General features: G+C 38.5%; 3 protein-coding genes across 3 annotated transcripts in view; all 3 read right to left on the reverse strand.

Moving 5' to 3' along the window:
* smyd3 (SET and MYND domain containing 3) overlaps nt 1–17,003 on the reverse strand; it is an 87,802-nt gene extending 70,799 nt beyond the window's left edge. The window contains exon 1 of the mRNA XM_062421486.1: nt 16,826–17,003. Coding sequence (XP_062277470.1) covers nt 16,826–16,986 — 161 coding nt within the window. The 5' untranslated portion in view covers nt 16,987–17,003. The remainder of the gene's footprint in view (nt 1–16,825) is intronic.
* Nucleotides 17,004–18,407: 1,404 nt separating this feature from the next.
* LOC133982438 (excitatory amino acid transporter 3-like) lies at nt 18,408–22,553 on the reverse strand. The gene is made up of 10 exons (XM_062421495.1): nt 22,032–22,553; nt 21,859–21,901; nt 21,686–21,748; nt 21,391–21,572; nt 20,864–20,971; nt 19,923–20,045; nt 19,583–19,777; nt 19,249–19,383; nt 18,955–19,065; nt 18,408–18,722 (listed from the first exon to the last, which is right to left on the reverse strand). The coding sequence occupies exons 1-10, from the start codon at nt 22,169–22,171 to the stop codon at nt 18,665–18,667; spliced, it is 1,158 nt and encodes a 385-aa protein (XP_062277479.1). The 5' UTR covers nt 22,172–22,553; the 3' UTR covers nt 18,408–18,664.
* A 397-nt stretch (nt 22,554–22,950) lies between these two features.
* On the reverse strand, nt 22,951–24,538 carry LOC133988167 (excitatory amino acid transporter 3-like). Its single transcript, XM_062427759.1, has 2 exons — nt 24,412–24,538; nt 22,951–23,248 (listed from the first exon to the last, which is right to left on the reverse strand). The coding sequence occupies exons 1-2, from the start codon at nt 24,536–24,538 to the stop codon at nt 23,076–23,078; spliced, it is 300 nt and encodes a 99-aa protein (XP_062283743.1). The 3' UTR covers nt 22,951–23,075.
* Nucleotides 24,539–25,309: the final 771 nt, after the last annotated feature.

Here is a 25,309-nt window from a genome sequence, read left to right on the forward strand (position 1 = left end):
CTCAAACAATCTTGCTATGCCGCTGTGTCCTACTTGCTTTGACCTTTCCAGACTGGGACCCTGAGGTTCACGAAAACACAGCTATTCTTGTCATGTTGAGACCAAACAGAAACATGGAAGCCACCCACATGTTAAAAAGAAACACATGCTTGCAGCATGAGACACAAAGCAATAACAATAGATAAACCAGCCCAGACCTAAACACAGCCAGGTCCTGTGCAACTTCAACATATGAACTGTGAACATAACTCAGACACTAACAGTTTGGTCACATCACAGGCTGCAAGCTGCAGGAAGTCCATCCCTGAAAGGAAGACTGATGCTGACCACGACCCCCCCCCCCCCCCCCCCCCCCCCCCCTTTGCAGTTCTTTACTTGTCCCCCTGTAGCTTAACACTGTGGGAAATATTCACATAGTTACGCTGACATAGTTACACTGCATGTTAATGTACATGTCATTTGATATCTTGGAGATTTACAACATCCACTATGAGGTAGACAGTCTCTGTTCAAAATCAGTTTTAAAGTGAATTTCATCATGAAAATGGAATCCTACAGAAAGACGACATTCATTTTTATTAACTATCAGAACAGAAATATATAATTTAATACATTAAAGTTACAATTCTGAACCACTGTAATGATGTTTGACTTTAACGTGCATAAACATGTCTGTGTGCGTCCATGCCGACAGTGTTTGGAACGCTAAAGCAATGCAATGAAGGAAAACAGAAAAAAACAGCATCTCATCAAAAAAAGCTGAGAGGTGTCACACAAAATTCAGAGCAGAATATATTGAGTGAAAAACTAACAATTTTGTTTTACATTATTTGTATATAAATGTATCTGTAATTATATGCTCAGTGCCTCCTCCAGTGAAGATGAAGAATGAGCGTTTTCTCCCTTCTCTTTGGCTGTTAGCCAGAAATCTTGTATATCTAGTAATTCATGAATTCTTACAAAACACTGTATGAAGGTCAATCATGTCACGAGCAAGACATTTCTCACTTTTGGCTAAAATTGTAAAACTGGCACTGGCAACTGTTCATTATTTTAATTCACGGCTCTTCCAAAAATGCCTTCACTCAGGTCTTATCTGTGCAAAGCTGGCAGCCATAACCATCCATCTAATCAGACACATCTCTGAAGTCACTGCGAACCCATTAACAATATTTAATGACATCATTTATTAAAAGTTTGGGCAATCTAATGATATACTAAGAGATGATACAAAATTGTCAACAGTCAGAGATTTTTGCCCTACATTTTATATGGAGGTATCCCTAAAGGGCATTACAGTTAAATAATGTATGTATATATAGTTTCTAAGCCATGTTAATGCGCAGTTGCACCGCAGCAACTGTTGTTATGGCGACCGCCTCCAGGCTGATAAGCTCTTAGCATTTATAGGGTTTCCACTCAGACACAAAAGCACCTGCACATACACACACACGGAGTATGCATCACTGTATAGATAATAGTCACATGATTCAGCAGGACTGTAGAGCGGATATCTTAGCTAAACATAATTGATATTTACTCTGTAAGAGATTATGTGACACAAATATTTTTGCTCTTTGCTTATTGAAAGTTGGAGAAATGGATGAAAATTGTGTGACACTGACGCTGACTACAACTTGCCGCTCGATTTGGAGGCCATCTGACAGACTAGGGAAAAAATGAAATGAAAAACCTGAATAAAAGAGTGGATAAAAGAGTGTCCATAAAACCAAATGATATAATATAAATGTTCATCTACAAATCTATTCAGTGATGACTGTGATTGTCTCTGATGCTGTAAGCCATTTCTTTCTATCTGCTGTACTCAGATTTCTCTTGCCATACCTGTTTATATAAAGGTTGTATGACATAAATGAGGGAATATCTTGTGGAGGAATGGTGTTCATCCCTCTAATACAGCTCCACAGACTTGGCAAGGACCGCTGAAGCTGATTTGGAGGCTCCCAGTGGGCTGACTCCATAAGAAGACATTGTTGGTTTTGCATTTATGTATCACTCATCAGTATGTGTGTAGTGCTGCTGATCAACGTCTCACTATAGCTCAACAACAACAAAAACAACCACGACAAAACTGACATTATTTTTATAGCAATACCCTGTAGTTCAACGGTTCAACCAAAGTGCTCTCTCAACTGACTGCTCGCTGCTTTTTATTTGGGATCAGCAAACATCAAACACCCACACACAATCTGTTCATTTCACACACACATTACTTCATGATTCAAATACACAGAGACGACTCTGCTCGGGCCTCTGGCAAGAACCAATAATAGTTCAGGAATGTACACTGCTACATACAGTATGATACACACACTGATTTAATGTAATCCAAATATAGATGAGGACACTAACAACAGAGCAGAAAGGATCAAAACTGTGAAAGACAGCGAGAGAAAAAGGAGAGGAAACAGAAACATGTAAACTTCAGTCTCCTTCAGGTCGTTAGTATGCAGCTGTGATCAACACTGTAATTTCTTGTTTAAGGATTACTCATTGTCATACAGACGTTGATCATCCCTCCCATGAAGCACATCAGTCTCATCTTCCCTTATTATGTCCCCTTTTCCTCTATCATCTCTCTCCCTTCATCCATTTCTTTCCCTCTCCCCTTCTTCCCCCCTGCTTTTCTCTCTCTCTTTCTTCTCCCTCTGTTTCTGTCAGATGTTGTGTTTAGTGATGGTCTTCTGGATGGCAGGTCCATGGTTGGGACTGCGGGCACAGTAGGAAAAACTCATGAATAACATTAGATGGGTTTCATTAGGAACATGCAGTCTGGTTGAATTAAAAAACAGACACACTCTCTTTTTCTCTCAGCAACCTCTTCCTCTCATTGTCATACTCTCTTCCATATTTAGTTTTTCCCTTTTCACATTCTCATTGTGGCATTCCTTTCCTTCCTATGACTCTACACACTATTTATCAAACTATTTTGCTTGCAAAAGTAAACAGTTATCACACTACCTCCATATGCGGGGTCATACTGTCGGGATAAAACTATTGTAAAATGTATCAACAATCAGTTAATACTTTAAGTTGTGCAAATCCCCGGCAAAACTGGAAAACATTTGCTGGCTCCAGCGTCTCAGATGTGAGGATTTCCTGCTTTTCTCTGTTTTTTTATCATTGTAAACTGAATATTTGTCTTCATCAAACAATTAGAAGATGTTGCCTTGGGTTCTGGTAAACTGACCATTTTGCAATAGGTTTCTGACATTTTATCAACTAAACGATTGCGGAAAAAGAATAAACACATTAGTTCATATTGAAAAGAATTCCCTAATCAAGATTACTGTGTTTATTTCTGAGGTGGAGCTTTTTCTCACTCAGCCACAACAAAGCCTTACCAACTGCAAGCAACATGATAAGGTTTTCTATTGTAGAGAACCCAGGTTTATTATTTAATGACATGTTATTTTGTCCAAATTCAAATTTTAACTACATAAACTTAAATGTATTTTGGAAAATTGTTACAAAAGGCGGAACTGGATTTATCATATAGTTAAGCCGTGCACACCCACTCTGTTCGGATGTCATTCTTATCAGTCCATCATAGAGACCCTGTTTACAACTGGCACTTGTCTGACTGAGGTGATAAGTGTGCGTGGGGTCGTTGGACAGCACAAAATCTGGACACAAGTAATCAGGTCAATAGGCATAGAAAGACAGGTGTGAACGGCAATGTATCTCAGTTGTCCACTTGTGATCAGATCAAGCATGACAAAAGTTAAAGGCAGGTGTAAACAGGGCTTAAGAATCCAGTGACCTCCTAAATCTCTGCACAGCCTCAACCACTTTCAGCCTTGAACAGAGATCTAATCAGCCAGAATAACTTCAAACACCTGCAGGCCCGGGGGAGCGCAGGACCTTTAAAAGGAAACATCCTGTGAGCTAAATGAGATACTAAAGTCACTGAAGTACTGAGGAAAATCAAATTATAAAGATTTTTATACGGGCTAATACCTAGTGGGTTTTTGTCTTGTTTTATTCCTTAAAATTACAAACACTATATTTATGTGACTTTAAGCCAATCTTTGAATTGTACAAAATGTCAAACAAGCACTCATTATCAACTCCAGAAAAGTATATCTTTTTAAACATAAAAGACTTTGTGCAGGACACAGATTATATAACATATATGAGGCTCAGAGTGGAAGCACAAGCTAAGAAACACAAAAATAGAAATGCAAGAGGAAGAAAGGACATGAAACTGTCACTAGACAGTGTATGAAGAGTGATGGATTGACTGAAAAATGCTAGTTTTCTGCATTGATATGCATGAGCATGGACGTGTGCACTTGCATGCGTGTATATGTGGTCAATTCTGTTAAGTCTGTGCTATCAGACACCTAATTAGGCCTACCTCAGCATGTCTCTGTTGGTGGGTGTGTGTGTGTGTATGGCATGGTAATTAATTTCCCTTGAGTATTGGCTGTTGTGCTATAGCCATGAGAGCGAGTTAGATCTGCGTTCGTGTGTGTGTGTGTGTGTGTGTGTGTTAGTGTATGTTAATAATTAGTGGGGTCCTCTTTTCTGGGCTGTCCGGTCGTGCCTGAGTGGATTTTCTCATTTCCAGGCTGAGTAGCTAACACAGCATGGTGAAACTCACTCCTACATGACCACTAATGGTGTGCAAGTACATGTATGTAAAGTAAATTACTTAAGAATATTAACATAAATCTACTGCTACATTCCCAGATGACTTCAAAATGACTGAGGAACACCTATCATGCCATAATTTGAGTTGAAAATGATTAGTGTTTTCTTTTTGAGATTGAACCTCATTTTCAGTCTTCACATGCTTTATAGAAACATGCTTCCATTAATGCAGTTAGCTGTGAAGACCACATTAAACGGGTCCTTCTCAATACTGCTTGACAAATGAGCTCTTCCATCTCCAGCACAAACCCTCTCTTTGTCGGCGGCCGTGTATCACAAAGTGACTGAGAGACAATGTGAGATTTGAGTATAACACAGCAAGTAACAAACACACTACTGCCATCTAGTGTCGCTGTATTTAGAAATACCAAAAACCACTCTGCTGCTACACTGACTGCATCCACAGCACAGCCACAGCGACACATCAACACGTGAGCATAACTCTGGGTTTAGTGTTGAGTGGTGAGTGGCATATAAATCACTACTGCCGGTGTATGTGTGTGTGTGTGTGTGTGTGTGTGTGTGTGTGTGTGTGTGAGTGTGAGTAAGGCAGAGAGTGAAACGCCAGCTGTGCCGCATCTACAGCCGTCTTCAAACCCTTGCTGAGTTCTTAATGGTTGTTTGGAGGGTGATTCATTGACACCTGAGGGGACTCATATTGGACGAGTCTTACTATGGCTTTACTTTATTATCATGACGATGGGAGTACATATGCCTGCCCACACACAAAATAGGACCTAGGGGGAATATCTACCCTTGAAAAGAAAGAGTACTTTTTGGTTTTTGTACTGTCTAAAGCCCTTTTCACAAAGCATTAGTTTCTTCTGTAGGTTAGGCCGTTTCTGAAGTAATAAGCTATTTGTGGAGCTTGAAATATATATACATATTTTATGAAGTTCTGTATATAAGGGAGGACATTGAAACAGAATATATATAAAGGTAAATTACATTCAATAATGTAATAAAAACAGGATGGGTCAAAAGCTTGAATTTGGACAGATACACACACAAAACAAAGACAGACAAAAGCAAATATATGATTGAAGTTTAACTTTTGTATATGGGATTCAAAAAAGTCTTCTTAATTTAATCAAATAATTTATGTATATTGAAGTATGGGAGATCATTGTGTAGTGGAACTCTGTCATGTGGTGTCTCACAATCTGCTCTATAACATACTAGAACATGGTTATAGGAGAGTAAACTAGGAGAGATCTGAGCAGATGTGGTTTGATCTGTTTTAAAATCCTCACAGCTGAATTTTGAACGAGAATTTAAATTTGAGAGAGTTGTGCAGTAAAAAGAGAATTAATTGTGTGAGTGGGCTGTAATAAAGGCATGAATACTTGGTATCCAGAAATGAAACAGTGGATCTGAACTCTGCTATATTTCTGAGATAAAAGAGGCTGAACTGAGCCAATCTTGTGATATGCTCATTGAAATGCAAACAAGAATCCACCAAAACCCAAATCTCTGGGACACAGGCGCCACATGGCTCCACACAGAGTCCAGTGTTTGTCAAACAGCTTCAGGATATCAACCACTGATAAAACTGTCTTATCAATATTTAACTGAAAAAAGTAAACTCATCCAGATTGGTCATGGACACAGTGATTTTAATCTTCTCTGAAGGGGTCCATGAAATCAAAGACAACATGTGTTAGTAATTATATCTCAGACGTCATTCAGAAAACTAATCCTGTCCACACAGGGCTTACATTATGGTTCAGTATGTTTCAGTTCATCTTGGGTTTTTCTGCCTTTAGGTTTGACAAAGACATTAATGCTCACAAATAACACATGCACTGCCTATGTTTAGAGGAACAACATAAATCTGTCCTAATTATAATGAGAACAAACACACACTCAAGGCTCACATTTACCTGAAAAATACATTACAATACAATACAACTCCATTAATTATGTTAAAGTGAACCTCAGCTCTTAACGCCTGATCCCCCACCTCCTAAAGAAAAAAACTCATTCTCTGGTGGATTGCATTGAAATGTTCTTTTGAGGAGCCATGGTCCTCACAAGTAGAGTTAAAAACAACACACACAGATGTTTTGCTTGATGAATACCAAGTGTCACACACATGGGAAGGCGTGTTCCCAGTATGCCCGAACGATAATTTACAGCAAATTACTCGGTTTGCAAATGATACAGCTGTGTGTGTGTGTGTGTGTGTGTGTGTGTGTGTGTGTGTGTGTGTGTGTGTGTGTGTGTGTTCTTTTCCCAACCCCAAGATGTTTAGATACACCTGTGTATCTAACTGCAGGAGGCAAAAAGGAAAGAGGGGAGGGAGATGGAGAACGAAGGGGAGGAGGAGGAGGACAAGAGAGAAGCAGATGTAGGCAAAATAATCTACATCAGGAATGAGGCAAAGGGAAAGAGAGAGAAAGAGAGAGAGAGAGAGAGAGAGAGAGAGAGAGAGAGAGAGAGAGAGAGAGAGAGAGAGAGAAAGAGAGAGAGACGAGAGAGTGAGAGAGAGAGAGAGAGAGAGAGAGAGAGAGAGAGAGAGAGAGGAGAGCAGAGGCAGGTGGGAAGAGAATGTATCTAAATAATGAGGGATAAAGAGATGGAAGAGGAAAAGGAGGAACAACAGGGAGAATGAGGAGAGGTAAAGCAGATGGAAATAAAAACTGTGATAGGAGGGGAGAAAGGGAGGAAAACAGAGATGCCAGAGGTAACAGATGGGTGAATAAATCGAGAGGAGGGAACCTGTGAGAGCGGGAGGAGGAGGAGGAGGAGAGCTGACTTGCCTTTTCAACTATTTCCCTCCTCAACTGCTTCGGCTCCTCTTTCTGTAGGCTCGCCTTACTGTATCTAAAGTAGCAATCTGTATGCTTCATAGACCACTGCATTCACACTCTTATCAATGTGTGTGTGTGTGTGTTCATGTGTATGCACAAGCAAGAGTGTGTGTGTGCATAAGCAAGAGATAAAATATGTTTGAAAAAGAGTGGGAGTGTGTGTGAGTGAGCAAGAGAGGAAAAGACAGTAAAGCTCAGTTTGTATTTGGAGTTGAAGAATGAACCGAGTGAAGTACTCCAACACAATACAGTTTGTAAAAAAAAAAGTAGGGAAACAATGTTCGTGTGTGTATTTGATGAAGATGATGTTTGTGTAAAAACAGTGAAGACTTCTCTAAAGGTGTGTTCAGACAGACAGTGAAGTGAAGTGAGTTTTAGATGTAGTGCAATTGTATACAAAAATCAATGGAAAGACATGACTGGGCGCAAACAGAGGCTCGTAGGTGTTGTGAATAAAGGCAAAGACGCATTGTCAAAAGTTTTTTTTCAAATTTTTCAAACTGAGAAAAAATGTGTTGCGTGTGTGAAACTGCTTCATTAACATCCAGAGATGAGAAAAAATGAAGAGGCTAGATGGAAATAACAGACAGGTGGATTCCAGATTGTATGTAAAGAAAAGAGGGAAAAGTCTATTTATTTTTGTATTTATTTATTTTTATACATGTGGTAGTGTCATTGTTATGTCTGGTAAATGTTGTTATTTTGAGAAAAGAGAAAGAGAAAAAAGAACTGATTAATGAAATTAAATAAATTGCGTTATTTACCTTTTAATCATAACAGTTTGTGTTTGGTGTCCAGTTCCTTTTCGATGCCCATTTCTCCTGAGCGAATTTAGACTTCTGAGACGCTGGTCCAAATTGTATGTGAGTCCTCTCTTGTGTTATAGAGAGGCTATCTAATTTTAAAGAAAGTCTACTTCTGGTTGTTACACTCACGTCTGATGTGATTCTCCTACTTCACAGCAGTGGCGTTTTTATATGGGAAAAAAATGGTGGGGCACCAACCACTTCAATAGATATGGTCCGTACCAGGAAAACTACAGTACGTGCTACTGGTGTATTTTTCAAACATATCACAAATCCATGCACGGCTCCACAACACACTTCGACAGAGTGGCTTTCTTCTAACTGGTCTTGCACACATACCAAGGAAGAGGGAGAGAGAGAGGAGAGCAATTACACAAGTTACATTACCACTGTCACAAGCCTAATTTAAAAACAAGACATCTCATTCTCATAAGCTGACACAACCAAACTCAAGAAGAAATTATCCTAAAGAGCCATAAGTGAACAGCAAAGAGCTCAATACCACTGAAGGCCACAATGAAGTGCACAGAGACCATAGTTTCACAGCACAGTAGTGAATGACATGTTTTGCAATTATCTCAGAAAGAGTTTCAAATCTATATAACCCGTCCTCTACGAAGTAACGTTACCATCTCCACGAGTGTCTTCTAAGCTAACTGTTAGCCACTTTGTATGCTAACTATTAGCCACCTCTTCAAAAACCGCTCCACATTAAACCTGCGGTTAATTTTACCAGCAGTTCAATATCCTGTGGCTTTAAATTCCTCCAAATTTTTTTTTTTTTTTTTTTTAAATTCTCCTCCAAATAAAGGATTTCAAACCTGCATTCGGGATGAAATCCACTTAGTTAATTTTCTCAAGTTAGCTGGCGGTAAATGTAACATTAGCCGATAAAGTCTTCCCTCTTCTTGCTGACTAAATTTTAAGCTGAAAAAAGAAGAATAGAACGTCATCAGAAATTGATGTGTTATTCTATTTTATTAATTCTATTCTATGAATTCTATTATATTATAAAACATCCATAGGTCTGCCCCACTTGTAATCAATTTCGTGTGATCTACATTAAATACACTAACACTCTGAGCATGTGTATTCATATTTTCCCCACAAACTTTACACACACTGCACTGTGACAGAGGGGCTGGCCCCACATTCATGCTGGCCACCACAAGCCTACATGGACACAGATCGGGAAAATGCAGTCTGAAGCAGCAAGGCAGGAACCAATATACATGAACTAAAATCCTAAAACAAATTACATAATTCATTGTTGGTTTGGCTCTGCGCATGAGATTTGTTGACAACAAGAAAAATGTAAAAAATCCCTACCCTTGTCCTTTATCCCAGCACAGAAAAACCTTCCACAGCATTTTTGTGTCAAGCCCTAAACATACATTATTCTGCCCAGTGAAGGTTAACATTCAAGTTCAAATGAGCACATTTTTGAATAGAGGGGGACTTAAAAACTCAGATTAGACAATGACTAATGTTGAGTCCAACCAGTGCTTGGCTATTTCAACACATTACTGTTCATTTAATAAAACACATTTGGTCACAAACATCAGTTTTGGTTTTGCACTGGAGAAAAAATGCCTGTGACATCATCTTGGTCTACATGCATCTGTTTGTTGATCTCACACACTGACTAGAAAAAACAAATGTAAGATCTCACAGCCTGTATCCCAAAATGTTCAACACTGAGAAGTGAATTAGTTCAACAGCAGTGTCATGAGGTGTGAGCTTTGTCTCATTAACGGATGCCTTGTTTTTATTTCTCATAAGTTCAGCTTCCCTCTATCAGGCACTGACATCCAGCTGAATTTGGAGCAAAACTCTTGAGTCAACTGCCTGTCAATATGTTTTTATGTTCTCTGAATTAACAAAGGCCCCTTGGAAATTAGTTTATGTGACTTTCAATCAAAAGTTTATCACTATAAATAACACATAAGTGTCACATATTTATTTTTTGTTGTTCGTACTGTTCTACAGTGTGTGTGTGTGTGTGTGTACATTTGCATGTGTGTTTCTGAGTGGTCCAGAGAGACAGTAAAATATTGGTGTCAAATACAAAGACTTCATCTGACAGAGATAATATCGCCCTGCCCCCCTCGCCTGATACACACACACATACACAACCTGACAGAGAGAAATGAATCGAACTGCTTCTGTAGTCTGTCAAAACCATAGAAAAACCCCTCAAAGCTGTGTGTTGTGTGTGTATGTGTATACTTTCTGGAACTTCCTCTTCTTTCTCACTCAGTTTTGAGGTGAATCTATCTGTCACTAACCTGAGATCCAGTCTCTCAGGTTTTATATAAACAGGTCCAGTTGAAACAGTTTGCACATTATGAGTTAATCAATGGCTTTCATTTGAATAAAAAACACAACATGCTCAGAAGGCTTTTTTTCCTTGCAGGGCTTAGGAGCTTTGATTTGTGCTACTGCTTGATGATGTAAAAGACAACTGCATCTTCTTCTGTATTCTTCTTGGATTTCAGCGATGCTACTTAACAATCCCATCTAGAAACATAACCAGGAACAAATAATAAATGCCAGTATCGAGTCTAGAATACGGTCGTCACACCACCTTCATTTATCACTTTCACCATAGGCAATCTTTTTCCCACCGCAACTGCTTTTAGTTTTTCAGCTGCAAACTCATTTAGATTAGTTGGTCAATATGCTCTCGTCCAACCAAATTCTCATTGGTTGAATAATCACTGCGTTACTTTCATAAAGAAAAAAGTGCTACATCAATAGCCTTCCAGGATCAATCAGTTATTCACTGCAGAGGGAGGGAGAGACTTTTTTGGTTGACTACAGCATTAATATTTTCATGGAAACCCTCATTGGCTGAGGCCTCAGTGTTGTGAAACAGAGCTCAATACGTGTGAGACATTCAAACTCTCTCAAAATACTAAGCCAATAATGTTTTTCAATGAGTCATTATGGTCTAAATCACTGAATTCAGGCCCTCAAATAAGTGTGCTGGTGGTCATTTTGGAAATTAGCCTAGGTGTGCACTGCTCAGTGTTCCCTTTAAGCCAGTGTTCACTTCAGTCAAACGTAGCAGGGTGGGTTTCCAAAGTATGTGTGTGTGTGTGTGTGTGTGTGTGTGTGAGAGAGAGAGAAAGAGAGAGAGTATGTAGTCCCTCAGTATTTATCACTCATTACTTACATACAGCCTTCAAGGCCCGTAATTAACTACAGCTTTGATGCACCTGCTCATTTCCCACACACACACACACACACACACACACACACACACACACACACACAGTTACATGCATTCCCACATGACGTACATCTTTCTGTTGATGCTGCAACAGTCACGCAAATAAGTGCACACTCACATACACAGATTCACACACATTCTTCAACACTCGGTCATGCTGCGAGGCTAATTGTGTTTTTGTGAAAACAGGAAAACACACTTCACATCCCAGAGACCAATTTCTGCCTTTGGCTGTAGTGTGTGTGTCTGTCTCTCTGTGTCTGTCTCTCTCTGTGTGTGTGTGTGTGTGTGTATGTGTGTGTGTGTGTGTGTGTGTGTGTGTGTGTGTGTGTGTGTGTGTGTGTGTGTGTGTGTGTGTGTGTGTGTGTGTGTGTGTGTGTGTGTGTGTGTGTGTGTGTGCGTGCGTGTGTGTGTGTGTGTTCTGGCATGTAGCCATGACATGCATTCAATATCTCAAAAACATGATCATACATTGCAATACAAGGCCTCTGTCTTATCCCACACACCCCCACACACACACCTTTATTTGCCCCAAGCTCAAAAATAATGTAATTCACTGGAGGAACAACTCTAATTTATTATTGATTTCTCTTGTTATAACTCTATCTTCCTGTGTGAGAGGGTGACTATGTTTTCTTTAGATATTGAATAAATGTCAAGGTACAATGTTAAGGCTTGTAGCCAGTGGTCCTTAAGCTCTGTGTGTGTGTGTGTGTGTGTGTGTGTGTGTGTGTGTGTGTGTGTGTGTGTGTGTGTGTGTGTGTGTGTGTGTGTGTGTGTGTGTGTGTGTGTGTGTGTGTGTGTGTGTGTGTGTGTGTGTGTGTGTGTTCTGTTTTCTTTACACTTGGTTGATGAAGAATACAGAAAACCTTTGAAGATGTGTGTTGTAGATGGGATGGCTAGACATTTTCTCTTTAGTGCGCCTGGAGAGATCACTTCTACTGTTAGTCTTTATGACATCACATAAAAATACTTTTTTAGCTTAACTACAGCTTGCTTTTGGTATTAGATGCATTGGTATTAAAACATGCAAACCCAGGCAGCACTTCTGCTGACTGATACATGTTCATCTTGCTTCACACTCACTTAAAGCCTTCACACATTAAATGACTGACAGCCTGCAAAGGGAGCAGCTGGAGAAATAAATTCAAATTACACAAAATAAAGAATACTGCCCTGCTGTTACTTCATGTAGCTGCAATTCTCCACATTTACATCCCTGCAGGACATTTTTATATTTGCTATTCTTTAGCCAGACAAAATGATTAAAGCTTACAATCCTGTAATGGAAAAAAGGAGCACATATACAGCAGCAGGCGTATAAGCAGCACAGTAACAGTGCTCTGCTGTTCACAAAGCAGTTGGAGGTGAAACATGTTTCTGTTAGGCATATGGACAGTTGAAGGTAGAGACTTGTTCCTTCAGTCACAATAACTTAATTATCAGTGGATGAAGTGTGAAGTGGATGTGCTGCAGAGCTACATCCGCTGACTCGCTGGCTGAGGATGCTCCATAATGGACCGCATGGGTCTGGATACTGTGTGTGCTGTATGTAAAAAAAAAAAGAAAAAAAAGAAAAAGATAAGTGTGTTTTTGTATAAATATACACACCAACCAACTTGAAACATGTTCATGTACACATGAGGTAAATACCAACATTATTAGCTCTCCTCTGACAACGGAAAATTAATCACCAACTATTTTGATAATCGATCAATTATTTTGATTGATTTTTAAGAAAAACAAATTCTGATACCCCTTCTAAAATGTGAATATTTTCTGGTTTCGTTAGTATTTTATGATGGTAGATCGCATGTCTTTGAGTTGTGGACTGTTGATTTCGACAAAAGGAGACATTTTAGGATGTCATCTTGGCCCTTAGGGGAAAAAGTTTTTCACCATTTTCTGACATTTTATAGATCAAATAACTAACTGAAAAAATAATCAACACTTTTATCCATCATAAAAATAATCATTAGTTGCAGTCCTAAATTACACTGCCAAAATGAGTCCACAACACCCTGTAAAACAGGGCAACTATCAATTATTTAAACATTTTCAAATGCCATATCTTATAATTGCTCATTACATATATATATAATATTTATAAAATGAAATTGAGAAAAACAAGCAAGCTGTAACCAGCAAAATCTTCACTTAATGTAATGAAACTGTTTCAAAAACACATAAACATACATACATTAATAATATGAGTACAAGTACACACACACACACACGCTTCAATCCACATTAAATATTCTCACCTTCACTCTGTCTCATCAAATCCCATCTCCATTTATTTCTTATTTCTCGCATGTCTCTAAAGTACAGACCAGGAGGCCGGCTATCTGCCTACAGAATCTTCCAAATCCTCTACAGCCCTGAACCAAAGTCCAACATGAAAGCATTTTGACAGACGAAGCAGCCGTCACTTTCACCACCAAAGCAAAGATACACCTCAGATAACGTATAGGTTACAAGATATTGCACTGCAAATTTCAAAAATTTGAGCTCAAATTGATCTTGATCTATGTGATGTATTGATCTACACAAGACGCACCAAACAGCACAAAATTGCACAGCGCAAGAAGTGAAGCGATGATGATTTCAGCTGCAGTAAGAACAAATATGAAAGGATTTGCAGTAGCTGTTGAACTGATCATACTGATCCTTGTCTTTTTACCTTCATGTGAAAATCTAAACTGGACGTGAGCTACGGCTTTATATTCTCTCAGAGGTTATCTGCATTAAGTGCTCTCATTAATCATCTTCCATTTGCTAGTGCGGCTCATATACATGCCCACAGTAATTTACCCTTCATTCACCTTGCAGTTCCTGCACCAGAAATCAGCACACTTGTCTCTCACCTTACCAGTCTCATTAAATCCACATACATCAGTTAAGCTTGATAGAGTGGGTGAGGTGGCAGGAGAGAAAGCATCGGTGTTGTTATTAAGCATCCAGCTGGACAAATATCACATGCAGATGAGATGAAACAGAGGACAAATCAACACATCACGACAGGTAACGGCAACAACTATAAAACAGGAGAGGGAAATATGGATAGGATCCTCTTACACAGTATTATGTCACTTCAGGTTAAGTTAATACTGCAATATTGTAAACGTTTGTTTGGAAATAATTTGAAAAACAGCTAATTGACAGAATAACCAGATTTGTTTTTTTCTGTTTTATTTAGTTTTAAATGACAGTAGACTGAATCTTTGGATTGTGGACGGATTGACAGAACAAAAGAAAATATTTGAGGACTTCAACTTGGGCTTTAGGAAATAACACGTAATTCTTCAGCATTTTATAGACCTTATGACTAATCAAGAAAATAACTGACAGATTTACTGATAATGAAAATAATCCTTATGACCACAGTTGCTTAGTACCAATCTACATGCACCTTGGTCATGTCTGTATAATGACATAGATAAAGCAGCACAATGGATACTAAATACTAATGACATTCAGGTTCACCTACGGGTTTTCTATTAGCCTGCCAGCTATGCAGATTCACATGACTAATAATCATATTTATCCAGAGATATAATTGTGTGACATTTTGACTTTAATGTTTTAGTAGCTTTTAGCTGCTTGTCTCCTCTGAAACAATGAAATAGCCATGGCACCATCTAGTGGCACGTTTAAGAAAGCAGCATACAGTAAAACCCACAGTACATACAAACACACACAGATAATACAGAAAATCTGAATCATCTTTACTGTACGTCTTTGGCACTGCATTTCAGAGGGAAATACTGTTCTACTTTCTACCCCAGTGCATTTATTTGACAGTTTTAATTCATCTTCAAATGAAGATTGGACACGATGGATAACATAACAAACATTTAAAATGGTAAAGTGGTCGAGTGGTTAAGAGCGCATGCCATATACACAGCGGACCCCGGTTCCAGTCCTGGCCGGCGGACCTTTCTGCACATCACACCCCCTCCCTCTCCCGTAATTTCCTGTCTCTCTACTGTCAAAAGGCGTCTATGCCAGAAAAAAAAAAAGCGGTGAGTACTCAGGGTCACATTTCAGATGTCTATGAGTTGTCAACAGCTCCACCAAATAGTGATGCTTCTCACATGGTGTAATTTCAATAAATATTCAAACGATCCAATATTTCAGCAAAAACCAAAGATTAGAGAAAAAGTCCAAAAACTGGAAACAGATTTGTGTATCAGAACTTTGTTTGTTCTTCTGTCCTCTCCCATTAATCATCTCGTGACCCTTTAAAGGGCCCCGACTTCTAGTTTCAGAACCACTGGACTAAACCAGCTAACTTTAAAGTAGTGTAAACTAGCTCCACCTCCAGCAGCTACAACAATAACATGCTGCTCTAACACTGATGCTTCACTATTAATAATCGAATGATGTCATATAATAATATATCAGTCAGAGGGACCAAAACAGTTATTTTACTGAAATACTTTAACTACATGAAGCTGACAATACTTATGTACTTTTACTTCAATATAATTTTTCATGCAGAACTTTCACTTGTAATGGAGTATTTTTACATTGCTGTATTGGTACTTTCACTAAAGTGAAGGATCTTTCACCACTGGTGGCTATAGGTGCAGTATACAGCCCGCTCACATATACAGTAATGAGTTGCCTGTACTGCACATGTGTATTTTGGCTCAAATAAATAGGTGTAATTTATAGGTGCAGTGGGTATTATAGTAAAAGGTTACTGCACACATGGCCGTAGCTACCATTGAGGACACCGAGGTCATGTCCTCGGTATTTTTTTCTTGAAGTTTTGTTTAATTGTGAAGTGAAAATAGCCGACGAGACAATTATCCTTGCATCAACGGACCGTCATGTGACACGTACTTGAAGATTCCCCTGCCATGTCAAAACGAAAGCGGTGGAGTGAAGCCTTGAAATCGCCAGAAATAATGTTGTCTACATTTGTGAATTGGACTTGACCCGATTTTGCAAACTGTTCATTCATTGGATGAGCCCTTTTCTCCCTTTCCCAGCAGGCCGTGCTTCATTCCACATTTTAAGAACAAACAAAGAAAATAATATATTGCAGTTATAATTTTTAAATAGGAAGTTGTAGAATACTGAAATAGGAGTTGATTTAAGTTGTAGTCTCATTTTGACATCGGTATTTGAAAAGTCCTGGCTACGGCCTTGACTGCACAGTGCCTGAGTTAACTGTTCATACACATACACTGTCTGACATGACTGCTGACCGCACATCTGTAGTCTCTATAAAACAAGCGGCATCAAGTAGCACTGATAGGCAGGACCTGGACCTCCGGTCTTACCGGGTGAAGCAGTGGTGGCAGACCTCTTTGGACAGTTTGTTGGACACACAGCTCGCCAGCGGCTTGGCGGAGTACACCAGCTCTCCTCTCCTGATACTGGCCGTAGCCTGCACTCCGTTACCCTTTCCCGGGCTCACAAATTGCTGCAGCTTCGGTGCCATCGTTGGTTTTCTCCCTCCACGTGAACCGAGTGATGTTTACATCCGTAACAGACGCACTGGCAGCGTCATGACGTCACACACACGCTTACACATGACGAACTCACGTTTTTCCTGTTTGCGATTTTTGTTATCGAGTTTACTAATATTATTGCCAAAAAGTATAGAGGCACGATGTCAGTACTTTGCAACATGCTACTCTGACACAGCCGTAGTCTATACGGCAGGTATTTTCTGCTAATAATCCACCATCTGAATCATGTAGTGTCCATTACACAGGGAGTAGTGAATGGGTGAATCAGTGCTGCTCTGATTTGCAGGAGCTCATCTCCCTGAACTATATGGTCAGCTGTGTGCTCTTTTCTGTTTCTTCTGAGAAGAAGCTCAATAGAAAAGTTACCAAATTACAAGAGAGAATGTTTTCTGGGGAATCAATTATATGATGAGTATTATTATTAATCATTTGTTTCAGTTGTAGACATAAAGAGGACATATTACACACTCTTCCACCCTCCCAGTTTTTACAGCTTCATTACTTCTTTCTCAGTGCCTTCAATTATGTTTTTGTTGACATATCACACAAGACATAGTTAAAGTCACAATCTTCAAAAAACAATCACTCTTTTATTGGCGCAGACATGATTGTTAATAATCTCTAAATCTGTAATCTGAGATCTAATCTTGGCTGCAGTGTGTGTGTGTCTGTCTCTCTCTCTCTCTCTCTCTGTGTTGTGTGTGTGTGTGTGTGTGTGTGTGTGTGTGTGTGTGTGTGTGTGTGTGTGTGTGTGTGTGTGTGTGTGTGTGTGTGTGTGTGTGTGTGTGTGTGTGTGTGTGAGAGAGAGAGAGAGAGAGAGAGAGAGAGAGAGAGAGAGAGAGAGAATTTATGAACACATCATTGCCAGCATGGAAGAGAGCTCTTTTCTGTAGAAGAAATCCAAATTCTTCACAAAGTCCCTAGTTTGCAGACTCAATTACATTGATTTTAGGAGTGCATTTTATCATTTATGCATGTCTATATTTGTATGCTGGCTGTAGATCTAATTTTCTTGTTACATTTATTTTTATTTTTAAGCACTCTTTTTATCCACTTCATTCATATTATTGTTTTTGTACTGTTCAAGCTTTAATCCACAATTGTGTATTACTTCTTTTTTTTTTTCCTATTAGATTTTACTTTTAGATTTACAGGTGTGTATGTGAAATGGCACAGACACTGGTAAGTTTGTGCTTTTATGTTCAAAACTATCTTTACCTACTATTCATTTCTAAAATGCAATTCTTTAAACAACCTTTTCTCTGAAATTAATTGTGTGATAACAGAAATATTGGGTGGTTGGTTTATCTCAGTGGAGGTGTTGCCTATATTCCCAAACATTAATAACCATTTAAGTTTCTTTCTTTCTTTATTAATTAAACAGAAAAAAAACGTTTCAATTAGACAACTACATCCATTACTTCAATGAAATTCATTTACTACATCAATTCAAATCAATACAATACAATACAATACAATACAATACAATACAATGAAATCTATTGACTACATTTTCTACATCATTTCAATTTAAATCAATTCAAACTTTCTTCAAAATGAACCATATTTCTTTTGGCTGATATCCAGTCACTATTGATGCTGAGCTGACACCACATACAGTCAGTCACTCTCTTGCAGTGGTAAACTTTATAGTGCAGTATCACGGGTAGTCTTGAAAGAGTCATCATCATTACTGTCAGACGTCCTAGTCAGGAAAAGATCATTTAGCCAGCAGTGTTGCGTGAAATACTGTGAAAACTGGATTTGGTTTATTATGGCTGTAAGACAACTGGACAGGCTTATCCCTTTCAATCAATTTATCTAGTCTTTGAAGTCTGAAAAATTCTGGAAAACCCCATATCCTTTACAAATGTATTAAGTTAAACTGAAAATGCAAAAATACTGACACAATCTACAGTACAGTATATCACCCTGACCTGCCCTGTGCATTTTCCTCCAATTGTTCCAGTTCTCTTTTGGACAGTTGGTCAACGAGCGCCACACCCATGCAGTCTCCGAGGACATTGACAACAGTGTTGCAGCGATCTCTGACAGACACAAATGAAATGAAAGCAGAAAATATATCTTCTTCACACTGTTTTGTTAATACTGCATATAATACAATTTCCTATCCTCCAAACTGACTATCGAAGCAGAAATGCAGCTTACTAAACCCTGCCAAAACTATTCATTTAGATTAGATTTAGTATCAAACTCTAGGTTAAACTCACAGGAGCCATTCCACCACCACCAAGATGGACGCTTCTTTCGCAGGTATACCAATTGCAGTCAAAACGAAGAGAGTAGTGACAGCCCCTGTAGCTGGGATCCCTGCGGCTCCAATGCTGGAAACTGCTGCTGTCACCCTGCAGAGTGAATACACACTTGCTCAAGTGAATGACCAAGGTGGATTGTTGAAAATGCAGCAACATGAAACTGCATCATGTAGTTTCTGAGTTGCTATCTCTCAAAGGTCCCATATTGTGTACTTTTACCCAGTTTTAACACACACATTACAAGAATAAGAATACTACAAGAGAATCAAAATAATCTGCGACTTCTTACCCTAGGGTGATTAACTGACTCAAATCCAGATTGATGTTGGTGAGTTGTGCAATGAAAACAGCTGCAACCACTTCATAAAGGGCTGTACCGTCCATGTTCACATTTGTCCCAATGGGCAGCATGAAGCGGGAAATTCTGTGGTCAATGTTATTTCTCTCCTCACAACATTGGAGAGTGAGCGGCAGCGTGGCAGAGCTTGGAGATACAATGCATCCTTTGTTAGTGCACTTATCATATAAAACCTGTCAGCTTTGACAATTAACATAAAAATAAGCCCTGTTTAGGAACACACCGTGTGAACATTAGACTATTGAAAACCAAATCTCAAAGATCCTCCTACCTGGATGAGATGAGCATTGCAGTCAGTAAAGCAGGAGAAACCCCCTTGATGACTTCCCAGGGGTTACGTCTCACCCACAGAAGATAGATTGATGGCAGAACAATTACTGCATGAATTAAGAGCCTGAGAAACACAATTAATACAACATTAATACTGATCAAATTAAATTATTGACAACAGCAAAACGCAGTAGACTTAGAGATGGTATTTCTTCTTTTATAATGAGTTATGGGTAAAAAAAATCTGGATTTTGTGTGTTTGCCAGACTCATTCACTCAAATCATTTTTTTAAAACATGTTGTCCGGTGTTAGGCATTGTACTAAAAGACCATTTAGTCACTCAAATGTACGCAATTGATAGCAGGTTTCAATTCTGTGTTTTGATTTGTAGTGGGTTGGGCCATACTAACAATCCTCTCTCAAAGAAAATGTACTCCTTGAGCTCTCACCCACTGAAAGTGTTTCAGGTGTGTGTGCTCTGGGATCAGGCACACTCACCTGTCACCAACTTAATTCGATAGGCTTAACTGCCAAAGCACAATTATGATGATGAAAGACAAGCTTGAAACTAATAAAAATAATGCAAATAACAATATGAGTTAGTTTTGTTTGTTCTATTTGCAGCCCACCTATTTTAAATGCTGGGTAATTACTCTGTAACCTTGATCTTTGTCAGAAGGTGACTATTTTGGTCTTCTTCTTGTTATCTATCAGGGACCAGCTCTCCTTTAGTAGGAGACAGTATGACCAGGTCATCTGCATAAAACAGACACCTGCTTTCTGTGTCTTAAACGTGGGGCCTGATGCTGATGAACAGTGTTGGTATCATCTACCATATGCCTTGGAAGTCAAATGAAACTATCAAAGTCAGAAATGCTGGTAAAAGGGAAAAAATAAAGTGCCATTTTGGTACCAGCACTAAAAAGTCAGTAAGTACAAACCCAATAATAACCACTGCCATGAACTTTCCGAGCTTGTAAGTAGTTTCCCAGTCATGAACCTCAACAACATGGCTTGCAATCATGAACATCACTCCCACAGGCAAGTAGCTGGAGAGGAAAAAACAAAGAATTAAATAGAGAATACATCAGTGACCTATCAGCTTAACAGCAACATTTTGAACTTAAACTTTGCCTATTACTATAACAACATTACTCCAAAAGAAATAAATTATGTGCAGTTATACATATGAGGCAATCAAATTTGACAGAAAAAAATAATGATGTGAAGCCTTTTAACATCACAAGCAATGTTAAATAAGGTAGAAGAGTATAAGATACTACTGTTCTAGCAGTGGGACATGTCAAAAGTAGACGAAAGCCAGTTATTTTATTGTTTTAGACAGACACTACATGGCAGGACATTTACTATAAACAATAAATAAGATATGGAAAAAATTAATTCTTTCATTCCACATTTTAAACTGATGTAGTTAGAGTATTATATTGATTATGCTGTCAGACGTTACCAAAGGATCAAGTCAACCACATATTTTGTGGCCTCGTTGAGGATGCTAAGAAGTTCTACAAGCATTTTTCCTCTCTCTCCCATTGTCTTGAGGGTCAGTCCAAAAACGAAAGAACACACGATGAGGCCCAGTGTGTTGACTCCTTCAACATAGTGCGCCACTAGTTCCACTTCAGTGATATTCTGTAACAAGATGGGGAACTCAGTAAGATTAGCTGTCTGAGAGCGACTTCATCGGTCATCAGTCATCACTGCAAATGTCACAAAATCGTTTTTGTGAGGAAGGGAAGATTTACCATTTCCACACTAGTATTCGGCTCAAATGTGTGAAGTTCATGCTCAAACCTGTCAGTCTTGTACTAAGATATAAAAAAAAAGTAAAGATAATGTTAATATTATATTGTCTCCTCATAGGAAGGCAAGGAAATTGGTGGTATCTGTATGTAGCATATCAGAATGAAAAACATACCTGTTGGAAGCAAGCCTGAACCAGATTCTCCGGCACCATGTTACTATTGAGATTAAAGAAAAGTCCAATTCTATCATCATGAAACTGATAGTAAAATTTTAGATTGTAAATATTGATAAACTATGCAGGAAATTCGGCCTAATCTCAGATATAATGTTAATCTTTCTTCTCACCGTACTAGATCCAACAAGGCATCCACAGTGGAGAACTTCTCTTCCTCATCTGAGTCACTGTTATCTGCACTATAAGCGACCCCTGGCTTGACGATTATTACCAGTATCATTCCTACAGCATATAATCCAGGGTTGGACATAAATAACAAGATTAGCACATGGGCTGAGAACAATACTAAACTACTACTAGATGAAAATATTGTACCAGACTTCAAATGTTAATATGAATATAATTGTTTCAAAAGTGCTTCACAATACAAAGTGAAAGTAACTAAAATAAGTTTCAGAGTATACTATTTCCCTTACCTATGGTACAAGACATGAGAGTTGTCAAGACAATGTAAAGTGCAGCACGCACAGCTATTTTTCTGGAGGTGTCAACACTAAGACCAGAAACTCCTACAAAAAAATAACAACATAAGCTGTAGTTTGGAGCCTGAAGGTTAGACCATCAACAATATCATAAATGCGTATTACATCACTGTGACTGAATGGGAAATTACACAGTTACATCTTCATATGACGCTAAAACAATTTTCAGGTGGATTATCAAAAGCCTGTGCAATTATAATTACGCTCTAATAAATGTCAATACAAGAAATTGCCCATAAATTACAAAACAAAGGTCCCACTTAGCCTCAGTGTTATCTACTGATGCAGATAATATCAGTTTTTTGGAAAAGATTTTAAGATATCTGCTGCTGAGTCTTTTACTGCCACAATAGAGGTGACAGGAATACGGTTTGTTGAAGCTCATCTTTTCAGAAACATTGTTGCAGTAACTCTGAATAACCTACAGTAGTTGCAGTAAACAGTTCTCACTCTGACTACTTTCTAACAAAGAAATAGTCCCCAATGTGCCAGATACACAGAAGAAGAGGGGCCATAAGCCAAATGAAGATTTGCAGATGATTTAGGAGGAAAGATGTATTCCATACTATTTGTATTGTGACTTAAAAGTCAACTATTTACTATTTACAGTTTGGGTGGTGTGTTCCTTTAATACTTTGTGTGGGTAGTGACACGTATGACCCCATGTAACAGTTAATATAGGGAGAAAAACCCCTGTAGCTCACCTGTTATCACACTAGTCACAATGAGAGGAGCCATAACCATCTGAAGCATCCGCATGAGGATTTCTCCTGGAAAGCCAATGTAGAGTTGTTCGATGTCTGTAATATGGAAGTAAGTCTTGGCAATCAAGCCGAAAGCGATCCCTGTAAGAACATAAGGATTTATTAGCAATTCGACACATACAGGGGTTTAGAATATCTAAGAAAAGGGTGACAATAGAGGTAAAGCAGGTAAAACTTTAAGAACCTTTTTGTTTGTACATTTTCAGCCTAATTATAAAACAGATTGTCAGTTATTATAGAGCACATCAAATGATCAACCTTAAGAAACTGGGCTGTAAAACACCACTGAGCAAAAGTTTCATCAACCAATTAAAGTCAATCCAAGTATATAATGATAAACATTTGCTATCTTTGTTGTCATGTTATGACAGTATTAGGCAAATCGGCCCTGCAGTATGTTGAAAAAACAGTATGTTGAAACAGTATGTTGGTGCCATTTTCTCCCCATCAAATACAAATTTAACAGCATTATAAATCTATTTTATTCTTAAATTAATTAGAAGAAATAAACAAAAAATACATGCCTGTACCGGTAAATGGCCCATCAGTGAAAAATCCTAACAAAACACTGGCTAATGGTTGAAAACTAAATGTTAATGGCTGCATTACATCTTTCATACAAGTAAAACAGAAGCAGAGTTGATATTCCACCCAGTGTAATCTCGTTAAATAGCTCAACACAAATGTTAAGAGTCAGACAGGTTGGCTTCCTGTAATGATTGAGACTGTCCACTAGATGGCGCTGTTAAACCCGGAGAGATTAGATAGATAGGCTATATACAGTATATATGTGCAGCTGGTACTAATCTTTCCGCACAGGTCTTGAGCGCAAATCTGTTTCATGATATTAACACCAGAATAATAATCTCTGCGACGCCAAACCAGAGCTATGTTAATAACCATAAACAAATATGTATGTTAATAACCACCTGAATCTAAACGGCCGTCATACTGAAATCACCGGTTGCCCTGGCAACAAACTCTCCTCCATGAACAGGTTACGTCGGTGTTTAGCTAAATACTCAAGTTTTTGATCAATATATATTTGAGTTTTTTGCGCAATTAATTAAGGCAGAGACGCTAATTAGCTAATATAACCCATGAATACAATTGCGTCCTGGTAAATACACATTTAGGGTTTCATTATTTTTAAAGTTCGAATTTTCTAAACTTCTTTTAAAAGTGAAATGTTGACTGAAATGTCTTTGCGATCATAAAAGTTAAAACTGAGGTTACAAACTTACCCAGGACGACAGCAGCCAGACTGGAAACCACAAATATGTTCTCGACAATGTATTTCCAGCATTTCTGCCTGTTGTTGCAACATTGTCTGATGTCGATTAAAGACTCATCTTCCGAAGAATCATCCATTTCCCTGCAATGTGGCTAGAAACAAAGACACATTAAGCCCGCTATCCAAATTGTCTACTACTTGGTTAAGTGAAAATCAGACATTTTAAAACTTTTGGACGACCTTTGTGAGTGAACTATAGATATTTCGTGTCACTCACCGGGATACCTGCTGTTTTTGTTCAAAATGTTATTTTTCTTTTTTTTGTTTGCGTTCAAACTCCTTTTTACAATTTCAATTTAATTGGCTTTATTGGTATACCGTTGTGGATCAAACATGTTACCAAAGGGGGGGGGGAGACAATTAAACGACAGAATATCAAAAGTAAACAGCAGCAACAACAAAAAAAGAAATTAAAGATTCATTATCATCCTATTTCCTCTTAGATATATTAGTAGGCTATTGAGAAAGTGCCACTCCCTCTTAAGCCTAATTTATGCTTCTGTATTGGAACGGCGACGTAGCTACGCCGGTGCCCTGACGCTGTCGTTGACCTTTGACCTTAGAGGAGGGAACAAGACTTTCCAAGAGGAAACAGACTTTGTCACCTCATAGATGAATATGCCTTCAAGTGTTTTCTGTAAAGTTACTATATTACTTTGATATTTAGATTAAGTTGTTTATGATGCAAATCTAGAGCTGTGGTTTAACTTTTACTGTAAATTAGATTATTAGAAATCCATTCAAAATACACTTTGTTTTTCATTTTTTAACATACCTAACCAAAAGAATGTGATGTACAATTGATCAAATTGCCATATGAGGTATGAGACATAGGCCTTATGGTTCAT

This window comes from Scomber scombrus, chromosome 1 (assembly GCF_963691925.1).
Source record: "Scomber scombrus chromosome 1, fScoSco1.1, whole genome shotgun sequence".
Taxonomy (NCBI): Eukaryota; Metazoa; Chordata; class Actinopteri; order Scombriformes; family Scombridae; genus Scomber; species Scomber scombrus.